Raw genomic sequence first — 23,932 nt, forward strand, 5'->3', positions numbered from 1 at the left:
TGTATAAATACAGCTGATTCACTTTGGTGTACCTCAAAAACTGATACAAGAGTGTAAAGCAATTATATTCCAATAAAGAGCTTAAAAAAAAAAACCCCAAAAAACAATGCATGTTAATTACTGTCTAGCCAGAAGCCATTAGATGGTTTGCTGCTGTGCTGGCCCCAGGACACTTGTAGCGCTTCAGCCACCCCCACCTGAATGATGCTGCTCCACCACCTGCAAACAGCGGACAGCTCTACAGGTCTGCCTTCGCTCAGCAGTTTCTCTTCTCCTTTTGAGTTGGCGTGCTTCACAACTGCATGATGGGTCTTTTCTTAAAAGGATAATCATAATCTTTTTAAATCAGAAGTACCCCAAATTGGCTGAGGATACATAAAGTTAATAAGGTCACACATTAAGCCAAACCTTCAAATTGGTACTCTCTTGCTTGGCAAACATGGGAAAACCTCTAAGTCTCCAAAGCTGCCTTACCACTCCACTCTGGGGGGGTTACCTGTAAGAACTAACCTAATCTAGCAAAGGCTGCATGCTCAAAGGTGTTCACTGCAGCACTGCTTACAAACAGTTAAAACTTTGGGATGTTTTCCCAGAAAGGCGAATTCCATGGACAACAGGGGTCTCACACACACACACAGGCTCTCCTTGTCAAATATTTATGAGGAAACTGGGTCAAAATGTTAAATGGTTCCTTTGCTGCAGGAGTTTCAGATGTTTTACTAGCTAAGAGGCATTCTGATACTCCTCGGGAGACATGACATGCCCATACTGACTTGACCACACAACAGGGACCCAGCAAAACAATGCGGAGGGCTCCACTGTGTCAACATTGACTGCTATGTTTGAGCCCAGCCCCCATCCTGAGGAGACCCTGTGTGTCTCGGCTCGCCTCCCTGGCACAATTCCTTACCTACAATCACTGCCTCCCGCCTTCTCACCTCACATTCTCTTGCCCCAACACTCCACTGGGACCACTCTTCTCAAGGGTACTGATGTTCTTCCGGGCCTCCTTTCACTGCTCCTTGCACCTTGACCCTTCCAGCCACATTCCTCCAGCCCTTTAGCTCCCAACAATCAGGCTTCAGCTCAATTATCATGTGAAACAGGCCGACCTTGACCACCCAGAGCAGCCACACTGACCACCCTACTTAGCTCCCCAATTAAATAGGACATTCACTGATCTGCTTATTTACTGTTTGCTGGCTGTCGTCATTCTGCCTCCACTCCGTGGGGGCCAGTTCTACTTCAAATCTTCAAACACCAGAGTTATAGAACCCCTTCTGATTCAAGCCAGTTTGGGACAGATTTCTGGTCACCTCTGACGGAAGGACTCCTCAGCAGCGGGTCCCTCAGCACCCCCCCGTCCCTTCCAGGCTCATGTGGGAGCCAACCCCACAAGGCAAGTGACAGAGACCCTATAAAACACAAGGTCAAGGCCTGCGGGGATGTGGAAGATTCATCCTGGCAAATGGCTTGTAGATTTCTTTTTTATTTCTGTGGTGCAACTGGAGAAAAAAAAAGGAATGGTGGGTATCCTGGTGGTCAAAGTCCTACTTGGTGTTCCCTCCCCTTGATTTTCCCCGCTACAGACACACATAGGAAGGTAGCTCTGTTTGGTGCTCTTTTTTTAATGAAACTAGATCGCTGCTTACAAAACCCTGCCTGAGCCCTCGGCCCAGCCCCTTCACAGTTCCCTCAGCTCAGCCTCTCCCCGACTCCCAGGAACTGAAACACAGTGGGTGTGGAACGGCCCACCAACTCCAACTCCATCAACGCCTCGAGGGGAGAGGCCCCCAGGTGCCAACCCTGAGCCCTCAGAGGGTGACGGCCCCGCCTCCCACGGCTGTTCCTGGCGGGCCTGGAGGCTGCACGGGTGAGGGTCGTCCACGCCGCAGCTCTCAGGCCACCATCCAGACCAGAGTGAAATGATGCGAATGTCCCGCCCCATATACCCCCCCACCCCCCAGTAGTCTCTTCTCCCCTGCCCCCCACCCCTACCCCTAACGCTACCCCACTACTGAGACAAGGCCCAGCTCTGGTCAGGAGAGCCAGGGCCTACAGGCTATAGAATTTGAGGCTCCTGTCCATGCCCGTTGACGCGATGAACTTGGCGTGGTGCCCAAAGGCCACTCCTGTGGTCAGGCCGCTATGCTCTGTGGAGAGAGACAAGAGATGACAGTGTGGAGGCTTTTCTTCCTCGGGGTCTCAGCATCGACCCCTGACGATATGCTCCCAACCCATCCAGTCCTCCCCCATCAGTGCTCCTCACCCTGCGGGCTGCTGCCCATCTGGACCTCCGGGTGGCCTGTCAACCCCCAAGGCCAGAGCTCTAGTTTGACCTGCACAGCACTGAGCTCCAGGCCCACAGCAGGCACTCACATTTCTGTGGCTGGGCTGAGCGAACAGAGGAACACCAGCCTGCCCGCACCCCCCTGCCCCCGCCCCCCAAGCTTAAGCTTTCGAGGCAGCTGCAATTCGGCTCTGCTTGGCTCAGTTCAAGTCCGAGAACTGACTGGGAGCTAGGCTTGTTGGTATATATTTAATTCTAACTCCATGTGTCTAACTGGAACAGTCTATCAGCTTGTTCCAGCTCACAGGGTTCTGACTCCAGGAAACCTGGGCCTCTGGCACAGGGCAGGGCTGGGTCAGAAGAAGAAGCCAGGCAACCCTCCTTGCCGGGCTCAGGTAGTTCATGGGCAACAGTGCAAATTCCTAGGATCACAGCCCCCACTGCAAAGCTGCCCTGTGCTTGCAGCCCACCATTCCACCTAACTCTGCTTCAGATCAAAGTACCAGGGCCCAGTGAAGGTTAAAATCTGTGCGCCACACAGCCAGGCCTGGCCGCCTCTGGAACACACACACTTGAGTAGAATCTGGGGTGGGTGAAGATTCTTGTAAACTGCCCACAACCCACTAACGAGGACAAGAACTTCATCAACAAAGACAGCACCAGCTGCCATTCATTCGGCTCCCGAGGGTGCAATGGGCACCCTGTCGCCATGCAGGCCACCTCCACGGCACCAGTTGGTACAATCTGCAAAGCAGTGTCAAAATACCCGTTTAAAGATAAAGAAGCTAGAGCTCCGAAAGGGTATGTCACGTACCCGAGACCACTCAACTATTAGGAGGTTGCCAACCCTGTTATCCACTGTCTCAGCATTTCATGCTTTTTCCTCCAGCACTTATCACCACAATTAAGTAATTACCTGTGAAGTCATTCTGTATGTGTCTTCCCAACCTGACCAGAAATTTTGTTAGTGCAAACAGTGGGTCTGTCTTATTTACTGCTCTAATCCCACCACGAACTAAGACACAATATTGAATGGTAACAGCAAATCCTTCCTATGTGCCAGATGCTATTCTAAACATATATATATAGCTATTTTATACTTTCATATTTACACATTAAGTACATCTGTGTATGTTTGTATACTTATATAAACTCATCTAAACCTCACAACAACCCCACTAGGTATGTACAGTCCTCCCTTGGTATCAGAAGGGTGCTGGTTCCAGAAACCCCTGCAGACACCAAAATCCATGGATGCTGAAGTCCTTTATATAATACGGTGTAGTATTTGCATATAACCTACGCACACTCTCCTATATACTTTAAATCATCTCTAAATAACTTATAATTCCTAATACAACATAAATTCCATGTAAATGGAATTTATGTAAATTTAACGTAAACGCTACGTAAATAGTTGCTAGTGTGCAGCCAATTCGAGTTTCGCTTTTTGGAACTTTCTGGATATTTTCCCCCAAATATTTTTGATCCACAGCTGGCTGAATCTGTGGGATCAACTGTACTATTATCACCCTGCAGAGGGGTTAAGTAACTTGCCCAATGTCACAAAGCTTCAAGTGGTAGAGTTGGCATTTAAAGCCAAGCAGTCTGACTCTTGAGTTTGTCTTAGCCACTAAACTCTGCCTCAGATGGTGATTAAAAGCGGCCTTGGCAAATTCATGCCTACCCCTAGAAATTCCTAACTCAGTGAGATTTTCCCACTTTCCTTTGGCCCAGCGCACCAGACACCTCAGGATCCCAGGGCCAGCCTCTACCTGTAAAGTGAAGAATCTCCGTCCACTGTTTGCAGATGTAGATCTGGACATCCGTGCCCCCAAGGGCCAGGTAAGTACCGCTCTGGTCAAAGATCAGTGACTTCACCTGCCAGAATCAGGAGAGAGGGCACATGAGGGGAGCAGAAAATATGGGCAATCGGGGACCAACAGAGGCCGTTTAGAGCAATACAGTGAATAACCGACAAGTGAGGAGGAGAGGTGACCGAGAGAGCTGGGGGGAGGGAAAAGCGCACCTCAAAGTTGTTATCCAGCTGCAGCGTCTTAAAGTTCTTAAGTTTGCGCAGATCCCAGAGCTTGACAGAAGAGTCATCTGCCGCCGTAGCCAGGTAGTAGCCATTCTCAGAGAAGGCAATGCTGGTGATGGGGCCCGAGTGGCCAGGGAAGTTGGCCACGTTGGTGCGCTCCTACAGTTGGGGGGCAGAGAGGAAAAGGTCACCCACCAGTCAGGAGGGAGCAAATGGAACTCGTCAAACTCCTATTTCTGAGATGTCCTCCTTCATCCTTCAGGGACAACCAGCAGGACTGGCAAGGGTGGATGCTCAGCCCGGGGCCCCCAGACGACATCTCCTGTGTCACACACACAGCCACTGTCTCTCCACTCTAAGGATACTCCCGGAGCCAGGTGCCAGAAGCACTTCATCGTACCACACAGTCGCAGGAGCTCCAACCCTGGGCCGCAGATGGAAGCCATCATGTCCTACCTTCAAGTCCCAGATCTTGATCTGCGAGTCCATGGTTCCTGTCCCAAAAATGAGCCCATCAGGGTGGAACTGCGCACAGGTGAGAGCTGTGGAGAGGGGAGACGGACATGCGGTCAGAGCCCACCTCGGGATACTAAGCGCAGCAAAGGCAGGCTCTTCACTCTTCGCACTGCTCACTGGGCCAGCACCATGTCTGGAACTCGGCAGGTACTGGTGGTAAGTATATTTTTAGAGCAAACGACTAAATAAAACATTAAAATAAACAATACACAGCAAAAGAAGAAACCAGTGCTTCGGAGGCAACTTACAGCAGCCAGAGGTCTCATCGGTCACCTTGGTGAGCACACGTCCTGTCTGGATGTCAGAGAAGGCCCAGTACTGGAAAATCAGAGACAATGGAGCCAGTAAGACAGTGGGTCCCCAGGTTCTGGTGGCCCCTCAGGAAGGCAGAGACCCTGGTCTTGGTAGAGGGAGGGAAAACACTCCTTGGGGTTCTGGGGAACCGGCTGGGGTTGGTAAGATGTTCCCTCTTCCCATGACATAGGAGTTTGGGGACCAGGAGGCCTCTCTAGGGCCCTGGCTGGGACCACACCTGGTCATCAGAGGAGCTCAGGAGATAGTCACCAGTGGCATGGAGGCTGAGGCCTGTCACAGCACTCTCATGGGCCCGAACAACCTGTACACAAGAGGCGTTCGGAACCGACCAAATCCTGATAGTAGCATCTGGGGAGGCGGAAAACACCAGCTCCTAAAGGGAAAGCAAAGAGGCAGACGATCAGAGAAAGAGAAGAGCTGAACCACAACCATCTTACAAAAGGGGACTGGGGACAGCCACACCCCACCCTGCCTAGAACCACCCATTCACCCAATGCTGCCTAAGAGGTAAATGCTATTAGAATGGGAAATTAAACAGCCTTTGGCCAAGAGGAGGAGGCCCGCCATCTAGTGGTAAATAGGATAATTGCATCAGAGGGAAATTTCCCACAACCCTTTTCCAGGACCAGAGAGAAATGTGGCTAGTATAATTGAGAAACTGAATTTTTAATTTGTTTATTTAAACAGCCACATGTAGCTAATGGCTACTGTCTGCGGTGGCACAGGTCTGAGCAGTATCAGGCCTGGAAGGGGCTGCAAGGGCATGTTCCAGTGCATCCCACACTTAAGGATTTTGGGGGCAAGTTAGTTCTCAGAAAAACTTACATAGTGTCACCAACCAATTATTTTGGTTAGTTAGGATGTTAAAAACTATAAGATGAGACCAACTACCATCTTCCATCAATGCAATTGCATAAAACATATAACATATTAACATGTAATAAGCAGGAAAGCAGTGCTTCAATTTGAATGTATTGTGTTATGAGAAATACATCATGTTATTCTTCTATTTTTAATTTCCTTAAAAGTACGGAGAAAAGGCTCTGGGAAGAGCTGATCTGGCCACTGTCCTATAGTCCCAAACTGCCTGAGACTTAAAAACTCAAATTCCCTAATGTCATTAACCTGGTCTCACGAGCTGCTTCTACCTTCTAAACAGTGGCCCTTCACCTGTTTTAACCCACACGCTTTCAATGGTCAACATCAACTTTTCAACCCCAGCCTGAAGGACCATGGGAATATGGACCCATCTGTCCTCCTCAGACACACGATGTGAGATTTTGTTGAGCTTTGTTTTCTGCATTTTGTATTATAAACACTGTAGGCGTCCTCCCTTTCCTAACATTAAACATTTCAATGAATATGCTTTTCAAACTACACATTTCCTTTCCCTCCTGGTTTGAAGGCCACTGCTTCAGGAATTCTGACACAAAGTAAAGGGCAACCCCACGACCCCAAACCCGGCCCCTAACTGCTAGTGCTAGAGAGTCAGCACTCTTTCTCAGGCCCGTGTCACTTCACCAAGGAGGCAATGGGGTGAGGGGCCTGATTCTGGGACCCTGGTCAGGCCTCAGGAATGAGGGCTGAGGGAGCTAGGAGAGCCCTTACCTGGGAAGGGTGAAAGACCACACTGGTGACTTTCTTGGTATGGCCTTTGAGGGTGGCCAGGATTTGCTCAGAACTCTTGTCGAAGACGACAACATTTTTATCCGCCCCACCTGGAGAGGACAAAAATGAAATCCAAAAATGAGTCAGGCCGAGCCAGGTCCCTCTGCTAAGAAGGTACTTTTGTCCCCAGGCCCACATAGAGACCAAGAGCATGCACCTTCCCCACCGCCCACCCCGCCTTGGCCTGCTGGGCCAGGCCTGCTCTCACCAGTGAGGATCTTGTTGGTGTCAGAGGGACAGAGGTCCAGGGCAAGGATCCCAGGAATGCTAGCACTGTGCAACCCCTGTGCAGAGAGAGCCACATCAACCCAGTCACAGCTGAATCAAATCAAGGCAGGCCACAAAGCCACCCAGCTACCACAGCCCTAGCCCCAGCCCCGGCCCCGGGGAACAAATCTGTTCCTCATTCACTGCGCTTGGCTTTCTGCCTGGATGCAGTAACTCCCTCACTGACTACTGGGAGAGCCAGAGCTGGGCAGGAAGAGAAGCCCTGACAACTCAGCAGCCACGGCTAGAAACAGAGAGGCCCAGAGGCCCTGGCGGTGCTCCATGCTGGCCTGCCCCACCCCAGAAACAGCCTGGGAGGGCCCTGTCTCCAAGCCTGTGGGACCCGACCACTCACCACATGGGATGCCACCTGCCGGTATTTGCTGAGCTCTTCCGGCTTCACCAGCTCCTCAGGCACTGTCTTCCCTCTCTGAGAAAAAGAAAAAGCCCCCCCAAGAAAGGCGGCAGTGAGTGCAGGACTCAGCCATTCCCCCTCCTCCTAAGGGGCCAGCCACCTCCCCCAGGCCACTCCAGCCTCTGGCCCTATGAAGACTCACCTTCTTCCGCTCCGTGGTTAGCACAGTGGCCTTGTCTTGAAGCTGGGGAAGAGAGAAGGAATGTAGACAAATTATTTTGCCAAGAAAACAACCCAGTAAATGCTGGTCACATCTAGGCTTTCACAAGCATCACCAAGAACTCATCACCTGCCAAGCTCTGTGCTAAAGGCTTCTGTGCACTCTCTTTTTACTTTCACACCAACCTTATGAGGTAGGTGTGGATGATTCACAGAGAAGGAAACTGAGCGTCAGAGAAGTGAAGTCACTTGCCCAAGGCCACAGAGGCAATAAATGGCAGGGTTCCCAGACCATGCCTGCGCCACTAAGATGAGAGCTGAGATGCATGCGGGCAATCTGAACAGCTTGGAAAAGACACAAACTATCGACTCATACTAAGGAGGATCCTCTGAGTATAACAGTACTGGACTTGGAATCAGGGGCCAGCTCTGCCTCTTGTGAGCTATGCCTTTGAATCTGAGTCTCAGATTCTTTACAGATTCTTCATCTACATTTTACAAAATGAAAGTGATAACTCCTGTCCCATCTCCCTCAGAAAAAAAAAAAAAATGAAAACATGTAACAGAATGTTTTACTATCTGCAAAGAACCCTAATAAGAGCAACAAATTGAACTTAACAGTAATAAAATCTTTAAAATTCCCACAAGTCTATAAAGTTGGTACTATCATCCTCACTTGAGAAGCAAGGGAAATCAGACACAGGACTGGTTAAGTCAGCCCAAGGTCATAAAGCTTATAACTGGTGACATCAAACACAAAGCCAGCCAAGGCAGTCTGGTCGGAGTCTGTGCTCTGTACCACTCCGCTTCATCTCAAAATGGATGGGATTTTTACTCTTATTGGACTCCAGGCAGATAGTGGAAAAGGAGGGCCCATCAGCCTTCCCACCAAGTGAGAGCACAACGTACCTTCTGAATAATCTCGGGGGTCATTCCCACCAGCTCGCCCAAATCCATCGGCTCGCCTGCACCCTAAAGAGCAGGTGAAGAAAGGTGAAGGTAAGAGGAGCATGGAAATGGCAGAGACCCTTGCAGAGGAGGGCTGCGGGAGCCACTGCACACACGTGCGCTGCTGGCGGGGCTCAGGGGACACTCACCACAACACTTGGCTGGGAGCTCGGCACAGCCTGGGGCACGATCAGACCAGCCTGAGGTTTCAGGGTCGCCAGAGCTGGGAGAGAAGACAACATTAGAGACGGGCTCTTATAAAACAGGCCCAGCCCAGAGTGGGGGATGGCAGGCGAGAGGCTGTACCTTCTCGGGCAGCAGTGACTTCCTTGGTGAGACGGGCAATGACACGGCAGGCAGCATCATGCTGGTACAGAGCGTGGGACAACTCTTGGCGGGTGGTCTGCAGCTGCTGGCGCAGGGTGAAGCTGTGGAGCATGACTGCGTCCTGGGGGAGGGAGACACCATGTGATGGGGCGGGGAGATGTGGAGAGCACCTAGCAGAAGCGTTAGCCTTTGATAAGAGGACTAGACAGTGACCCAAGCAAGAGCTGAGTGACCCTGAACGCACTGGCAGACGCTCCCAAGCTCCTACGCGTGCCAAACCCTGGGCAGGCAGACAGGAGTGGGAGCCAGCTCTTTCCCATCCCCATCTTCCCTAATTTACTGGCACACCTCAGATGTCATGCTGTCACCTCATCGAAACGGAATAAAAATGCCATAGCTGCTATCTGTTGATGGCCCTCATCATGTCGGGCACTGTGCCAGACAGTCCTCAAGATGCAGTCGTTTATTCACGTTTTAGAGCACCTGCTATGCACCTGGTGCTGCTCTCGATGAGTAAAATAAGTCCCTGGCATCGTGGAGTTTATACTCTACTCTCATTCTAATCCTCCCAAAACCCTGAGAGACAAGCACTAACCCATATCATATGGTAGGAAAATCAGGGCTGGGATACGAGCACCTTGCCCAGGACACAGCAACTGGGTAATGGAACTAAGTGTGGAGCCCAGATCTGTGTGAGGCCAACAAGCAGGCTCCTCCTGTGCTCGTACCCTCCCCCCAAAACAGAAAATAATGCTCCATCCCTCCCGCCCCCATGGCCTAGTCCAGTGATTCCCTCTTTTCACATAAGAAAGATATCAATTCTCTTCCAGGGACTCACCCACTCATCCTGCAAGGCTTTCAGAATGGCTGGGATGCTGGTGGCTGAGGGAGGCTTGGGTCGGATTGGGTGAGCAACTGCCAAGAGAGGGAAAGTGGGTGTGAAAATCCGCAAGCCGGGGCGCTGTGTCCCTTCCCTACTCTTTCCCCTTCCGCCTGCATTAACAGACCACCATCTCCTCCCGGGTGCACTGGCACCCCTCCCACCCTCCCAGGCTCTGAGCCAGGACGTCCCTGGACTGAGGCCAGCCAGCAGGCACCTTTGATATCAATAAGCTGCTCCTCGGACAGAGGCTGGTTGTTGATGGGATCTGTGCCATTCTCTGCAATATACTTCTCAATAAGCCGCCGCTCATAGACGTGATTAGAGACGGGGGACACACACGGGTGCTCTGGCACTTCATTGGAGACTGCGAAGAAAAGGCGGGCAGTGAGCTTGGGGTGGTGGAGGGGACCCTGGGCCAAGGGGATGCTTCATCTACTGCTGGCCTCCACAAGACCATGCGTCCCTACACTCAACTAACAAGAATGTGATCCAAGGCAGTTTTGAACTGTACCCAGAACGTTTTCCAGTCACCTAACTAGCTTCTCCATCAGTCTCCTGACAGTCAGAGAGTCAACAAATAATTACTGCACAACTACTAAACACCAAGCACCTCTAGAGAGCAGTCAATAATCCCCGCCCATCTCATTTTCGAACAAACATACTTAGGTACCTTATTATACCGCAGGAAATGGAGATACACAAGAAGCTATTCAAATCTCAGGCTAGAGCCTAAATGGATTCTCAGACAAAGAAATTACAAAGCGACATGACAAGTGCTGTGATAACAAAAGGTATTTACACGGTGTTTACTGGGTGCCAAGCGCGACTGTAAACACTCTCCATTGATTAACTCATCCTCACAACAACCCCCAACAGAGGTACCATTTACATCCCTTGAGGATAGGGATTATAAGCTGGTCTCTGACTTTCAGAACAATGCAGGTGCCCAGCAGGCACTCGGTAAACGTCTAACTGATGAGCAAGGAGAGGAAGGATGGAGCTGGGAAAAACAGAAAAGAGCTTCCTCGAGACTGAAACAATGAACGTGAAAATACTTTGCACACTGTCATTTCTTTAAGGTGTAAGGTTCCTTTTTTCTAGATACCTTTCCCTTCACTGCTTCTTCCCTCTGTTTTGGATTTATGGAGAGGTTCTGGGAGGGGTGGAGGGCTTGAGAGTTAGGAAGCCAAGAGAGAAAAAGATGAGAAACTAATAACCCGATGAACAATGAGAATGCAAAACATCCCGCACGCCTCAATAAAACACCAAAACGAAAGACAGGACAAGGCGTCTGAAAAAAGCGTGGATTCAGGGTCCAGAGAACCTGGCTCCATCACGCACCTCTGCCACTTCCTAGCTGTACTGTTTTACAAAAGCCACGTTCTCCTTGAGCCTTACATCCTCAACTCTAAAACCGGACCTTCATTTCCGCTCTGGAGAATTCTTGTGAGGATATAACGAGATCACAGGCTTGCAAGCCCCGCTGCAAACCCACAGAGGCTTTTATTTTATAAATGTGCGCTTGTTTTCATTTGTCCAAAAGGGTAAGGCTGCGAGCCAGAGACCTGGCTTCCAGCCCTGTCACTGCCTCTCACTCACTGTGCGACCTTCGCAAACTGCAGAAGCTCTGTCTACCCCGAGCGGGGCTTAGACATCATCCAGTGCCAGGGCCCTCATTTTGCAGATGAGGAAACTGAGGCCCGCATCCTGGCGCCAGATCACGGAGCCAACGGGAGGCGGATCCTGCACAAGCCCTCGGGTTTCCTGACTCTACGGCAGAACTGTTTCCCCAGCACCAGCTCCCCGCTATCCAGGCCTCAGCTCCACTGCGCAAACGAGGTGGGTGGCCTCAGTGCCGCCTGCGACAACACACTTGGGGCGTTATGTAAACTGTGAAGCGCTGCGCAAACGCACCCCACGCTCGAGGAGGAGGATCCCCCCGCCGACAGGCCGCCGCCCTGCCTCCCGGGAGCCCCGTTTTCACCTCCGCCCCCCACACCCCGGCGCCGCAGCAGCCCTCAGATCCTCCCGCTCCGTTCTCCCGCCTCCTGCGACCCGCGATCCGCCGCAGCCGATACTCACTAGAGCAGATCAGGGACATGGCGCCGTCGCTGCGCTCCGAGGCTCCTCACACCAGACTCCGGGATCAGCTTTCTGAGCCCCCGCGGGCCAATTCCGGTTCTCTGATGCTTCCGGGACGCTCCGCTGCGAGCGGGGAGCAGCCCCGCGGAGCGAGGCTCGCGTAGTGCTTCACGTGGGACTGCGGCCGGTCGCGCGCCTCAGCCTCCAGCACTTAACGGAAACTGCCCTTTCCCAGAATGCAATCGGGCAGGAAAGGGCGCGCCGGGAAATACTCGGCTATTTCCGGTCCCTCTCGGCTGGCTCCGTAAAGCGCTCCCGGGAGCTGGGAAAGGAGAGCCGAAACTACATTTCCCGTGATGCAATGGGACTTTAAAGGCAATCAATTCAGCTACACTCTTATGAGCCTGGAGCTGGCAGGGGCGGTGGGACTGGAGTCTTGCAAATGTTGTGGGAAATTATTTTTTTTAATTAATTAATTAATTAATTTTATTTATTTATTGGCTGCGTTGGGTCTTCATTGCTGCACACGGGCTTTCTCTAGTTGCTGCAAGCGGGGGCTACTCTTCATTGTGGTGCAGGCTCCTCATTGTAGTGGCTTCTCTTGTTGCAGAGCACAGGCTCTAAGCACATGGGCTTCAATAGTTGCGGCACATGGGCTCAATAGTTGTTGCTCACGGGCTCTAGAATGCAGGCTCAGTAGCTGTGGCGCATGGGCTTAGTTGCTCTGTGGCATGTGGAATCTTCCCAGAGCAGGGCTCAAACCCATGTCCCCTGCATTGGCAGGCAGATTCTTTACCACTGCGCCACCTAGGAATTCCCTCTGCGAGAAATTCTTAATGAACTTCTTAAAATGGATCTTCCTGGGGTCTGCTTTAGAGTCTGCGTTGTCAGTGCGTGCCCCCATGTGATTCTCAGGCAAGTATTTCTCCAACTAAGCATTGAAAATACCGAAAGAAGAAGGCACAGATGCAGATCGGTAGAGAAACTACCACTGACCAAGAAACTTGTTCTGGTCCTGCCTCTATTACCAATTTGCTCTGTGATTTTGGGCAAGTCCTCAGCCTCTCTTCAGCCACACTGGCCATTCAAGTCCTCAAACTTACCCGCTCTGGCTGGTTCCAGTACGTGTGCCTGGAACACTCCTCGACTCCCTCCCTTCTTCCCCTCCTCTCTCATCCCCTCCAAAGTAAACTCGACCTCATCTTAAGTGGTACTTTCTCTGGAACCTCTTTCTTGACCCCTGCCTGAATTTTAGCCCCCAGGGCACCCTGTAATTCTCCTCTGAGCCACTCTGGATCACTACAATCATTTCATTAATTATGTGCAATAACTGTTTGCTATCTGAGTTCTCCGCTAGACTGTAAAGTCTGTGATGGCAGGAACCACGCTTGTTCTGGTCACAGCTGTTTCTCAGAGTCTAACACAGTACCCGACACATAGCAGGAACGTGATAACTATTGTCGGTTGAATGGTAGGCTGCCTGACAGGCCAGGCATCTTAAGTACTTGGATGAGGTGAGAAATAAAATGGGTCCGTTTAGAGGGGACCTCGAACCAGAGGTGGTTAGACTTGATTGATTCTGGTCAGCTATGGAGTGATAATGACATTTGCAGAAGATTCCTCTTGAAGACATTGACTGGATGGGTTGAAGAGGGAGGAAGACCCAATAATTCATTGTTGGGCAGATCTTTATTGAGTACCCAGTTTGTGCCAGTCAGGCACTGTATTTGATATTGGGGACAGCACTTTGAGCAAAACCAGAGGTGTCCCTGTGCTGGGGAGCTTATGGCTGTGACAGAAGATGGAGGAAAAGGGGAGTCATTTTAAGGCTTTTGAGTTTCAAAACAAGCCCCTTTGGGGATAGAAAGGATTCATGGCAATTGATTTTGGAGTAACTATTACAGGTGAGAACGTGATCTCAGGTTTCTCCCCACTTCCCCCATCTCAATCTCCCCACAAAGGAGATAAAGGTTACCTAAAGCTGGGAAGGAAAGAGGTGGGGGAGACAGGCTCTATGCATAGCTGTCAGTGGGTTCTTGACACTAGAACTCACTCCCTGCTCCCCCAGGCCAAGGCTGCTGCTGCTTGGGAAGCAAGAGTACACATTGGTCAATAACCCAGAAGGTCTACTTCCCAGGTAGATTTAATTGCAACCTGTGTGGACCACTGACAGAGGATTAACCTGGACAGTGCAGCTAAACAACTAAGAGGATTAGGTGAATTCTCCCCCTCCACCCTTTGGCCCTATGTGAATTTTCCTAAAGCTATGCACAACCTGTAAAACAAGGGCAGGAGGAACCCTGAACTGTCTAAGAGTGTTCCTACCACTCAGATGGAAAAGAGAGTTGAAAAGAAATTAATTTGTCTTAAGAAAAAAAAGTTGTATTTCTTGCACAGGGAAGTCCGAATGACATGAGCTTGTTAATCCTACAAATCAGAAATGCTCTCACAAGCAAATGTGAAGTTGCAACTGTTAGAAAGGCTGGAAGATGTGGCCCAGGATGCTACCAGAGCCTGTTCTGGAAGAAACAGATCCTTGGCCAAGGCAGGAAGTAATAAGGGTCCAGAGGAAGATGGATGTGTCTGAGAAACATCTGAAGGAAAGAAATAATTTGACATGGGGACAGACTGGTTGCTACTTGTATGTAGTCTGTGTACAACAAAGAATGTCCCTTATCATCCAGGCCTATAATGATTAAGTTGTTAGCCACTACAGTTGCTGCCCTATAGTACACCCTGCAAGGAATTCAGGATAAACAACAGAATAAGGCATGCTGTGCTTTGGGAAAATGCACAAAACAAGCCCTTAGTTAGCTATAACAGGAAAAAATTTTTATGAACCCCAATTCCTGTGGCTTCCTATACTTTAGAAAAGCACTAAAATCATGAACTGAGACCGACTTCCCTGGGCCTCCAGTGGTTGACTCCGCTCTCCCAACACAGGGGGCCTGGGTTTGATCCCTGGTCAGGCACCTAGATCCTGCGTGCCGCAACTAAAGATCCCACATGCGGCAATGAAGATCCTGTGTGCCACAATTAAGACCCGGCACAGCCTAATTAATTAATTAAAAAATGAAATCCCAAACACTAAAAAAAAAAAATCATAAACTGAGCTACCTGTTCCTTGTGACTAGCAGTTACCTTCTACTGAGAAAACGGATTGTACATACTGCTTGGCCAAAATCACAGACATACTGTCCCCACCCCCCCATCTCTTTGGAGCAGCTCCTCAGAGCTATCAGAGAGGATGTCTCCTGGGCTACAGTCCTCAGTAAGACAGTGCATAAAGCTCAACTCACAGCTTGTATGTCGTGCACATTTTTTTTTTTCAGTTGACAGTTTTGGTGACCATGAAGGGAGAAACCCAGAGCAGACTTCTCTCCTTTGCCTGAACTCTAGGATGGTCCAGAGCCTTGGTACCAGCAAGGGTGCCTTGTGCCCATCCACCTCCTTGGTGTGTCCCGATGAATTTAGCTGAGTCTCTCCTAAGCTCAGATCTCTCATCTTAGTTGATAATCCTGAGATTTATTCAGAGGTTCTTAAACTCCTTGGTATGAGGAGGGGGTTATCCTTGAACTTAGGTTCAAGAAGAGATGCCTGTATTCCCAAGTTGAGAGACACTGAGGAGGTTTAGACTGGGTGATCAGGCAGGAGGCTGATCTGATGTCTTTCCTCAAATCAGCTTCATAAACTTTAACAGGGTTTGTCAGAATAAAAGTGAAGATACCATATGAGAGCTTTCAGAGAGCTCCAAAGATAAGAGACACAGCTCCTCCCGGCTGGTTCTGACTTTCTCAGACAACTGAGAAATTTATGGGAGAGGGGTAGGTGAGTCCTCATACTGTGCAGCAGTCTCATAGGGAAACCCACTTGTTAATTTATTTTTTCTATAATTATTTTTCAGCTGCACCATGCAGTATGCAGGATCTTAGTTACCTCATCAGGGATCGAACCTGTGCCCCCTGCAGTGGAAGTGTGGAGTCTTAACTACTGAACCCCCACTCATTTTTTTAAATTAATTTATTGATTTTAATTTTTGGCTGCACTGGGTCTTCACTGCTGCCAGTGGGCTTTCTCTAGTTGCCGTGAGCAGGGACTACTCTTTGTTGTGGTGCACGGGCTACTCAGTGTGGTGGCTTCTCCTGTTGGGAAAGCTCTAGACATGCGGGCTTCAGTAGTTGCGGCACATGGGCTCAGTAGCTGTGGCTCAAGGACTCTAGAGCGCAGGCTCCATAGTTGTGGTGCATGGGCTTAGTTGCTCCAAGGCACGTGGGATCTTCCTGGACCAGGGATCGAACCGTGTCCGACCCTGCATTGGCAGGCGGATTCTTAACCATTGCGCCACCAGGGAAGTCTGTCCCCAACTCATTAATTTAAAAAAATCACTAATCCAGCGATGCACTCATAAGGATTGGCCATCCAGTGCTCCAAGCACCTGTGAGGGTTTTAGATTGCTAGAGGGAGAAACTGAGATGGGTAAAAGAGCTGAAATGATGCTAAGGTGACACCTTAGAGGAATTAAGTTCACAAACAGTACCTGGGCCCACCATACAGTTTTCGGTAGCAATTTTATCCTGACCAACCAACTTTAAGATTGGGACTAGAGCTTCCCAAAAAGAAGAAAAGAGGAGCATCAAACAGCCAACCTCCAACTAACATCCCAGTCAGGTTTATGTATTTGCAGAACTTATACTTTTGCAAGTACTTACTTAATTGGAAACTAAAGGAAATCCCTCCCCGAAATGGCTAAGATGGGACTCTTTTAACATTCCAAAACTGGTTTTTGCATAGAGAAACTGGTCTGATAAAACAACTTCTCAAAATTCTGAACCTAATGGAACAAAACTCTTTCTAGGAGGAACTTGCATTTCTCTCCATGTGCCTTTGAGATGTAAATGTTCTACCAGGGCTCTTAGGAACTCTTATCTAGACCATCTCCAATTCCTGAGACTGAGAGGTAAAAATGGAAAAGAGGTCTTTTTAAACTCAAACAAGTAAACTTAACATATTCTGTTGTTTTTAAACACCTGAGTTTTAAACTGTAATATCCAATTCATGACTAAATTTTTATTTTTATTTTTTTTTAAGATTTATTGTATTTATTGGCTGCATCAGGTCTTTGTTGCAGAAAATGGGCTTCTCTCTAGTTGTGGCATGTGGGTCTCCTCTTCTCTAATTGTGGTGTGTGGGCTGCAGGGTGTATGGACTCTGTAGTTTGCAGCACACAGTCTCTCTAGTTGAGGTGCGTGAACTCAGTAGTTATGGTCTGCAGGCTTTGTTGCCCTGAGGCATATGGGATCCTAGTTCCCTGACCAGGGATTGAAACCACATCCCCTGCGCTGGAAGGTGGATTCTTTACCACTGGACCACCAGGGAAGTCCCCATGACTCAGTTTTTAAGTGAAGCTATGAGATCTCTGGTTGTTTATGTCTATATGTTTGTGTGTATGTTATAGATATATTTCTACTTCCAGGTGGTACTACCAAAATTAATTTGTAAATGAGTTCTGTTTAACTGGCTTAAATGAAATTAAGCACTTATATAAATTCTCAGAAATATAAATAAACTAGCCCAAATGGATTTTAGGTTCTTATGATCTGGGAAGTATTCAGTATTAAATTAATAGTTGGCATTAAGTTAAAGTATGTTGGTTTAATTAACACTGAGATGTCTTTAGAGTAATCAGCATTAAGTGTAATATTTTTATTGTATGTAGGTTTAACAAGTCAAATAAGATCTTATTATCTCTATCACAAAATTTGTCAGCAAGAAAAATAACTTGCTAGAGTAAGATTTTTACAAGTAAATTAAATGTAAATGAGATAAGAGTTTTTAGATGAACTCTTTAGGAAGAATTATGTTTTATGGTATGTCTTCTTAAAAATAGTTTCTCCAGATTTTTGGTAAGTTGAAACTTCAGAGTTTTGCTAAGTTAAATGATGAAAGTGTATTGAATATCTAGATAATTTACAAATAAAATAAGATACTGAAACATTAACATAGGCTTCCTTTTACAGAGAAATTAATGATATTTAGGACTACTAATTAATGAGACTTTTTTTTTAGTAAGAAAGCATGTTTTATTTATTTATTTATTCATTTATTTTAGGATTTTTTTTTGGCCTTTTACTTTTTATTGTTTTATTTTTTAAGAACTTTTATTGAGATACGACTGACATACAATAAACTGCATATATTTGAAGTGTACAATTTGATATTTTTTTCCTTATTAGTAATGTATATATGGCAATCCCAATCTCCCAGCTCATGCCACCCCAACCTACCCAACCCCCCCCCCCGCCGCCTTGCTCTCCCCACTTGGTGTCCATGTGGTTGTTCTCTACATCTATGTCTCTATTTCTGCCTTGCAAACCAGTTGATTTGTATTGTTTTTCTATATTCCACACATGTGTTAATATACAATATTTGTTTTTCTCATTCTGACTCACTTCACTCTGTATGACAGTCTCTGGTCCAACCATGTCTCTAAAAATGTCCCAATTTCGTTCCTTTTTACGGCTGAGTAATATTCCATCGTATGCATGTACCACATCTTCTTTAGCCATTCATCTACTGATAGACATTTAGGTTGCTTCCATGACCTGGCTATTGTAAATAGTGCTGCAATGAACATTGGAGTGCATGTGTCCTTTTGAATTATGGTGTTCTCTGGGTATATGTCCAGTAGTGGGATTGCGGGTCATATGGTAACTCTATTTTTAGTTTTGCAAGGAACTGCCATACTGTTCTCCATAGTGACTGTATCAATTTATATTCCCACCAACAGTGCAAGAGGGTTCCCTTTTCTCCACACCCTCTCCAGCACTTACTGTTTGTAGATTTTCTGATGATGCCTATTCTAACGGGTGTGAGGTGATACCTCATTGTCATTTTGATTTGCATTTCTCTAATAATTAGCGATGTTGAGCAGCTTTTCATGTGCCTCTTGGCCATCCGTATGTCTTCTTTGGAGAAATGCCTATTTAGGTCTTCTGTCCATTTTTTGATTGTGTTGTTTGTTTTTTTGATATTGAGCTGCATGGACTGTTTATATATTTTGGAGATTAATCCTTTGTCGGTTGATTCGTCTGCAAATATCTTGTCCCATTCTAAGGGTTGTCTTTTCGTCTTGCTTATAGTTTCCTTTGCTGTGCAAAAGCTTGTGTTTCATTAGGTCCCACTTATTTATTTTTGTTTTTAATTCCATTACTCTAGGAGGTGGGTCAAAAAAGATCTTGCTGTGATTTATGTCAAAGAGTGTTCTTCCTATGTTTTCCTCTAGGAGTTTTATAGCATCTGACCTTACATTTAGTTCTTTAATCCATTTTGCGTTTATATTTGTGTATGGTGTTGAGGAGTGTTCTAATTTCATTCTTTTACATGTAGCTGCCCAGTTTTCCCAGCACCACTTATTGAAGAGGCTGTCTTTTCTCTATTGTATATCCTTGCTTCCTTTGTCATAAATTAGTTGACCACAGTTTATTTCTGGGCTTTCTATCCTGTTCCATTGATCTATATTTCTGTGTTTGTGCCAGTACCATATTGTCTTGATTAGTGTAGCTTTGTAGTATAGTCTGAAGTCAGGGAGTCTGATTCCTCTTGCTCCATTTTTTTCCCCTCAAGATTGCATTGGCTATTCGGGGTCTTTTTTGTCTCCATAAAAATTTAAGGATTTTTTGTCCTACTTCGGTAAAAAATGCCATTGGGAATTAGGTAATTCCCTATCAAATTATCAAGAAAGAACATTTTTTAGAAATTATAGAATTAATAAGTTTGCCATTCTACAGAATGCTAATTGAGACAGTTCATAATTGCTTACTTCTTAGCTTTTACTAGAAATTAAGGTTTTTAAAGGTTAAGGATTGTAATTGAAATATATAATTAAAACTTCCAAAATTTAATAAGGAAAAAATATTTGTATGCAAAGGAAAAAGAAGGTATAAAGAATGGAAATGAAGTTTGTTAAGGGAAAAGGAAGTAATTTTGCCCTAAAAAGAGGTTAAAGAGAGAGAGAAAGGGAAAGCATAGGACAAAATCTGAAGGTAAAAAAGAAACTTATAGAAGATTGTGGAAAAGAAATTCTAGGAAAAGAGTTTTGTATGTGATCAGGACTGGTGAAGATTGGAATGAATTTAATTGATTGAATGAGTTTTAATATTAAAAATAAGCTGGTACAAAATTAGAATTTTGTTTTCTCTCTCTGATAAGAGGGGCAAAGTTTTCTTGGAATATTGATCTTTTAACAGTAGATTGTGAAGTTTCTTTACCTTTTAAACAATTTGTTGTAACTTTTTGTATTTGCCTTTGCAATTTTCTATTGTCACTTGGTCAAGTGAATAAATACTGTCTCACCATGACCTAAGATCCTATCTGACAAAATGTTTTGAAATCTTTTGATATCTTTGACAAATGTCCTCACCGCGCATCATGGGGGATCTTATTTCCGCACCCACCGCCACCAGGAATTGAACCGTGCCCTCTGCAGTGGAAGGGCGGATTCTTAATGGCTGGACCACCAAGGAACTCCCAGCTCTAAACGAAGTTCTTTTGACTTCTAGCTAACTTTGGGATATTTCAGAGAATACTAAAACATCTCAAAGAGAGATATTAAACTAATTAGGCTTATTTGGTATGTTAAATTACAGGGGAAGCATTGTTAACCTTCTTAGGATATAGTGTACGTGTAATTGTTATTAACATAAATGTTCTAGAAATTACATGAAATTTCTAAAATTTGAATGTGTGTCCTGATATAATGTTATCAGTCATAATTCTAGGTATTATTTCAATAGTCCATGTCACAAACATAACTAAATTTCTCTGACAATTGCATTGTAATCAGGTCTTTAACCATGATTAAAAGTTAATTTAAAGCCTCTTGTCATTTATAGACAATTATTGGGTTTTTTTTGTCATTTTATAGACAATTTATAGACAGTCTTTTGTCATTTATAGACAATTATTGTTTTGTCTTTTGTCATTTATAGATAATTTAAAGTCTTTTGTCACTTATAGATAATTATTGTTTTGCTCTGTTGCATTTGCAAAAATGCTTTATCTTCAAGAAAATTAATAGAAAGGACTTTCTGATAAGCACAGGTTTCTAATAACTTTCAGTTTATACTGCTGAATTGGGTAAGAAATTAAAGAATTCTAATGGAAAACCTGATGGCTTCATAAAACTATGAAGTATCAAGATCAACAAGTATGATTTTTTGTCTGAAATATTATTGACTTTTAATCTTTATTTTCCAGATATAAGGAAACCTTTTTCCTTAAGCTGTGACGTACAGCAATTTGGTAATTACACCTTCGTAAACAGAACTGAACCATTATCTTTTCTCTCTGTCTGATCCCTCCAGAATTTGGAAACCCTTAGTTTCCAAACTCTTATTTTCATGGTAATACGGTTATTGGCATAAGTTCAATAAGAATCTGCTCTCCTTATAACAGCACACAGTTGGAAACATTGGGTATACTATCAAGGCTTTGATTAGAATGTCATAATTGAGAGAGATGGGCATAGACTCAGATATGACCAGACAGATTTAAGGAGTTAAGATTGACTTTGTGGAGCCATAAATCCCTTGAAAAAATGTCTGGTTCCTTGTATACAGGGTCCCCAGCAGCCTTATCATGTGAATAAAGAAAGCCACTTCCTGGCAGATGCAAGGACTTCAAGATATTTTACACCTCAAGAAGAGAGTGATTCACCCAAATTTACAGATATTCCAAACAGAATCTCATGGCAAGTCCTTGGCATGCCTCTCCTGGTCTTGAGAGGACTTTTAAAGTTCAAACCTGAGAATCCTTGTGAAAAGTTCCAGCAAAGCCAGTTTAAAAGACTGTATATGATCAATTATACTCATGTAAATAATCAGGCCAAGTTTACTGAAGCTGGACTCATTTTGCAAGCAAATTAGTCTTAATTTGGCTATATTTGGTAGAGATGAAAGTGGTTTTGAAGAGAAGAATTATGTTTCAGTAATATAACTTTGTGGATATTAAGTTCTAGTGCTATCAGTTGTCTTTGAGTTTTGGTATTTACTGCCTAAGACTCACTTCCTAGATGGTCCCTTTCTACTAAGTTGCATTATTGTAAGGTTTAATTGAATTATTAAAAGGAGATTCTAAGCTTGTTTCTGAAGCTCATCCTAGTAATCTATCTTTGGATGAAGATCAGATGCCCCATGACCTGCAACCAGGAGAATGTGCATACTGGAAAAGACATCATTTAAAGAACTCTCTCCAACCTAGATGAAAGGATCCTTATCAGGTACTCTTAACTAGCTCATGTTCAGTGAAACTGAAGGAAAATGACTCTTGGATTCATATCTCCCACTTTAAAAAGGGACCCTGTACCAGACTGGTCTATAGAGAGGACTGCTGACTTCAACATCACCTTAAAACGATGCTCAGAGGAGAAACTACACCCGCAGCGGGAGGAGAAGAAGACAACATCAGAAGTAGACAGCTATTCCAGGATGCTGGGCCTGACTTCTGTGATCATCTATAGTGTTTTCTTGGTTTCTATCATGGGTACATAAATCTTATGCAGAGTTTAAAAATAAATCCAATTGTTGGGTTTATGGTCAACTACCTATGTCCAGTACTTCTGGTTTACCTTGGCGGACTTCTCCACGCCAAGGCTCTGATTGAATGGCCCTTAGGAAATTTACTCTAGAAGAAAGAAGTTCTATTTCTGTTCAGGCCACTGTTGATATTATTAGATGGGATCCCTTTACTTGGTCAATCAATCATACCTGTTTTGACCCTGGCCATAAATAAAATTTTTCTTTAAACGTCACTCACTCAAGCTCAATTAGAACAGTGAGCTAAATTTCAGTCTAAAACCATAACCTCCTGCTTACTGGGAGAGACCGTCCCTCAATTATGGGATGGGTTTGTATGGTTAACACCAAGCTACAGTCATTTATATTTAAAAGCCCCCTTATGTTGGGAACAATTAAATTACACGAAGAATAATCAGGTTAATAACATTAGGGAATTGGGCTGAGTGCCTTATGAACAATGCCAGTTATTACCCTTAAAGATAATGATTGGTATGGAACAGACTGGGTCAGATGACCAGGGGCTGCACCTGTCATTAGAAAGTTTTTGGTTTAAATTCCTACTTAAGACTTTATTAATGCTGCTAGCTACACTACTTGTATTCTGCCTATTTTATAAGATTGTTATTTCTTGTATTACCCAACATGTAACTGAGCCTCCGACAAAAATAATGATGACTAAGTAACTTGAAACAGTTGACCAAATATGTAGTTCTATATAAAATTAAAATGATTGTAATAATATAACGCGAGATATGGGAAGAAGCAATAAGAGGGAAACATTTCCTGAACCATAACAGACTAGTAAGACAGGTGGTTCAGATACTTTTATGGCTACTGTGAACAGGATCTAGTCCAGTAATAGCACATTGAGCGGCATATCAACGAAATCCTCGCCTGACCTAGGAATAAGCCTTACTGGCGCCATGGGACATATTGGTTATGAAAAGCCTCCCAAACCTTCATTAAATTTATGACCACAAGGGAGCACTGTAAAATAAGGAAATGTCATGCCATCCAGTTCCTCAAGTCTACTGGATATAAGCCCTTAACCACTCACTCCCTGACATACAACACACCTTGAAAGGAATTCAGGATGAAGAACAGGATGAGTTACCCTGTACTTTGAGAAAACAGGCAAAACAGGCCCTTAGATAGTTAGATACGACAGGAAAAATTTTTACGAACCCCAATTCTTGCATCGTCCCATACTTAGTAAAGCACTAAAATCATGAACTGACATACCTGTTCCTTGTGACTAGCAGTAACCTTCTACTGAGATGTATGCTGGGTTGCACATGCCCCTAAGCAAAAGTCACAGATATACTGGCCTCTCCCCCTACCTCTCGGGAGCAGTTCCTCAGAGCCTACGGAAGGCAGAATTAGAAAGCTGATTCAGGGAGGGAGGGAAAAGAAAGAGTTCTGTTTTATAGCATTGAGTTTCAGGAAC

General features: G+C 45.7%; 1 protein-coding gene across 1 annotated transcript; it reads right to left on the minus strand.

Annotated features, from left to right (window-relative positions):
* Window positions 1-1,999: 1,999 nt before the first annotated feature.
* Window positions 2,000-12,131, minus strand: PRPF19 (pre-mRNA processing factor 19). The gene is made up of 16 exons (XM_057729918.1): window positions 11,912-12,131; window positions 10,044-10,193; window positions 9,785-9,861; window positions 8,926-9,067; window positions 8,769-8,842; window positions 8,581-8,643; window positions 7,655-7,696; window positions 7,453-7,527; window positions 7,039-7,114; window positions 6,771-6,880; window positions 5,380-5,535; window positions 5,096-5,165; window positions 4,788-4,873; window positions 4,320-4,490; window positions 4,066-4,171; window positions 2,000-2,153 (listed from the first exon to the last, which is right to left on the minus strand). Exons 1-16 carry the CDS (start codon window positions 11,928-11,930, stop codon window positions 2,056-2,058), a joined length of 1,515 nt encoding a protein of 504 aa, XP_057585901.1. The 5' UTR covers window positions 11,931-12,131; the 3' UTR covers window positions 2,000-2,055.
* Window positions 12,132-23,932: the final 11,801 nt, after the last annotated feature.

The sequence above is a fragment of the Hippopotamus amphibius genome, chromosome 3 (assembly GCF_030028045.1).
Source record: "Hippopotamus amphibius kiboko isolate mHipAmp2 chromosome 3, mHipAmp2.hap2, whole genome shotgun sequence".
NCBI lineage: Eukaryota > Metazoa > Chordata > Mammalia > Artiodactyla > Hippopotamidae > Hippopotamus > Hippopotamus amphibius.

Coding starts and splice junctions, on each gene's coding strand:
- PRPF19 (XM_057729918.1), bottom strand. Junction 6,881..7,038: donor CACCAACAAGATCCTCACTG/GTGAGAGCAGGC, acceptor TGTCCTCTCCAG/GTGGGGCGGATAAAAATGTT. Junction 5,166..5,379: donor TGAGCTCCTCTGATGACCAG/GTGTGGTCCCAG, acceptor CTGATTTTCCAG/TACTGGGCCTTCTCTGACAT.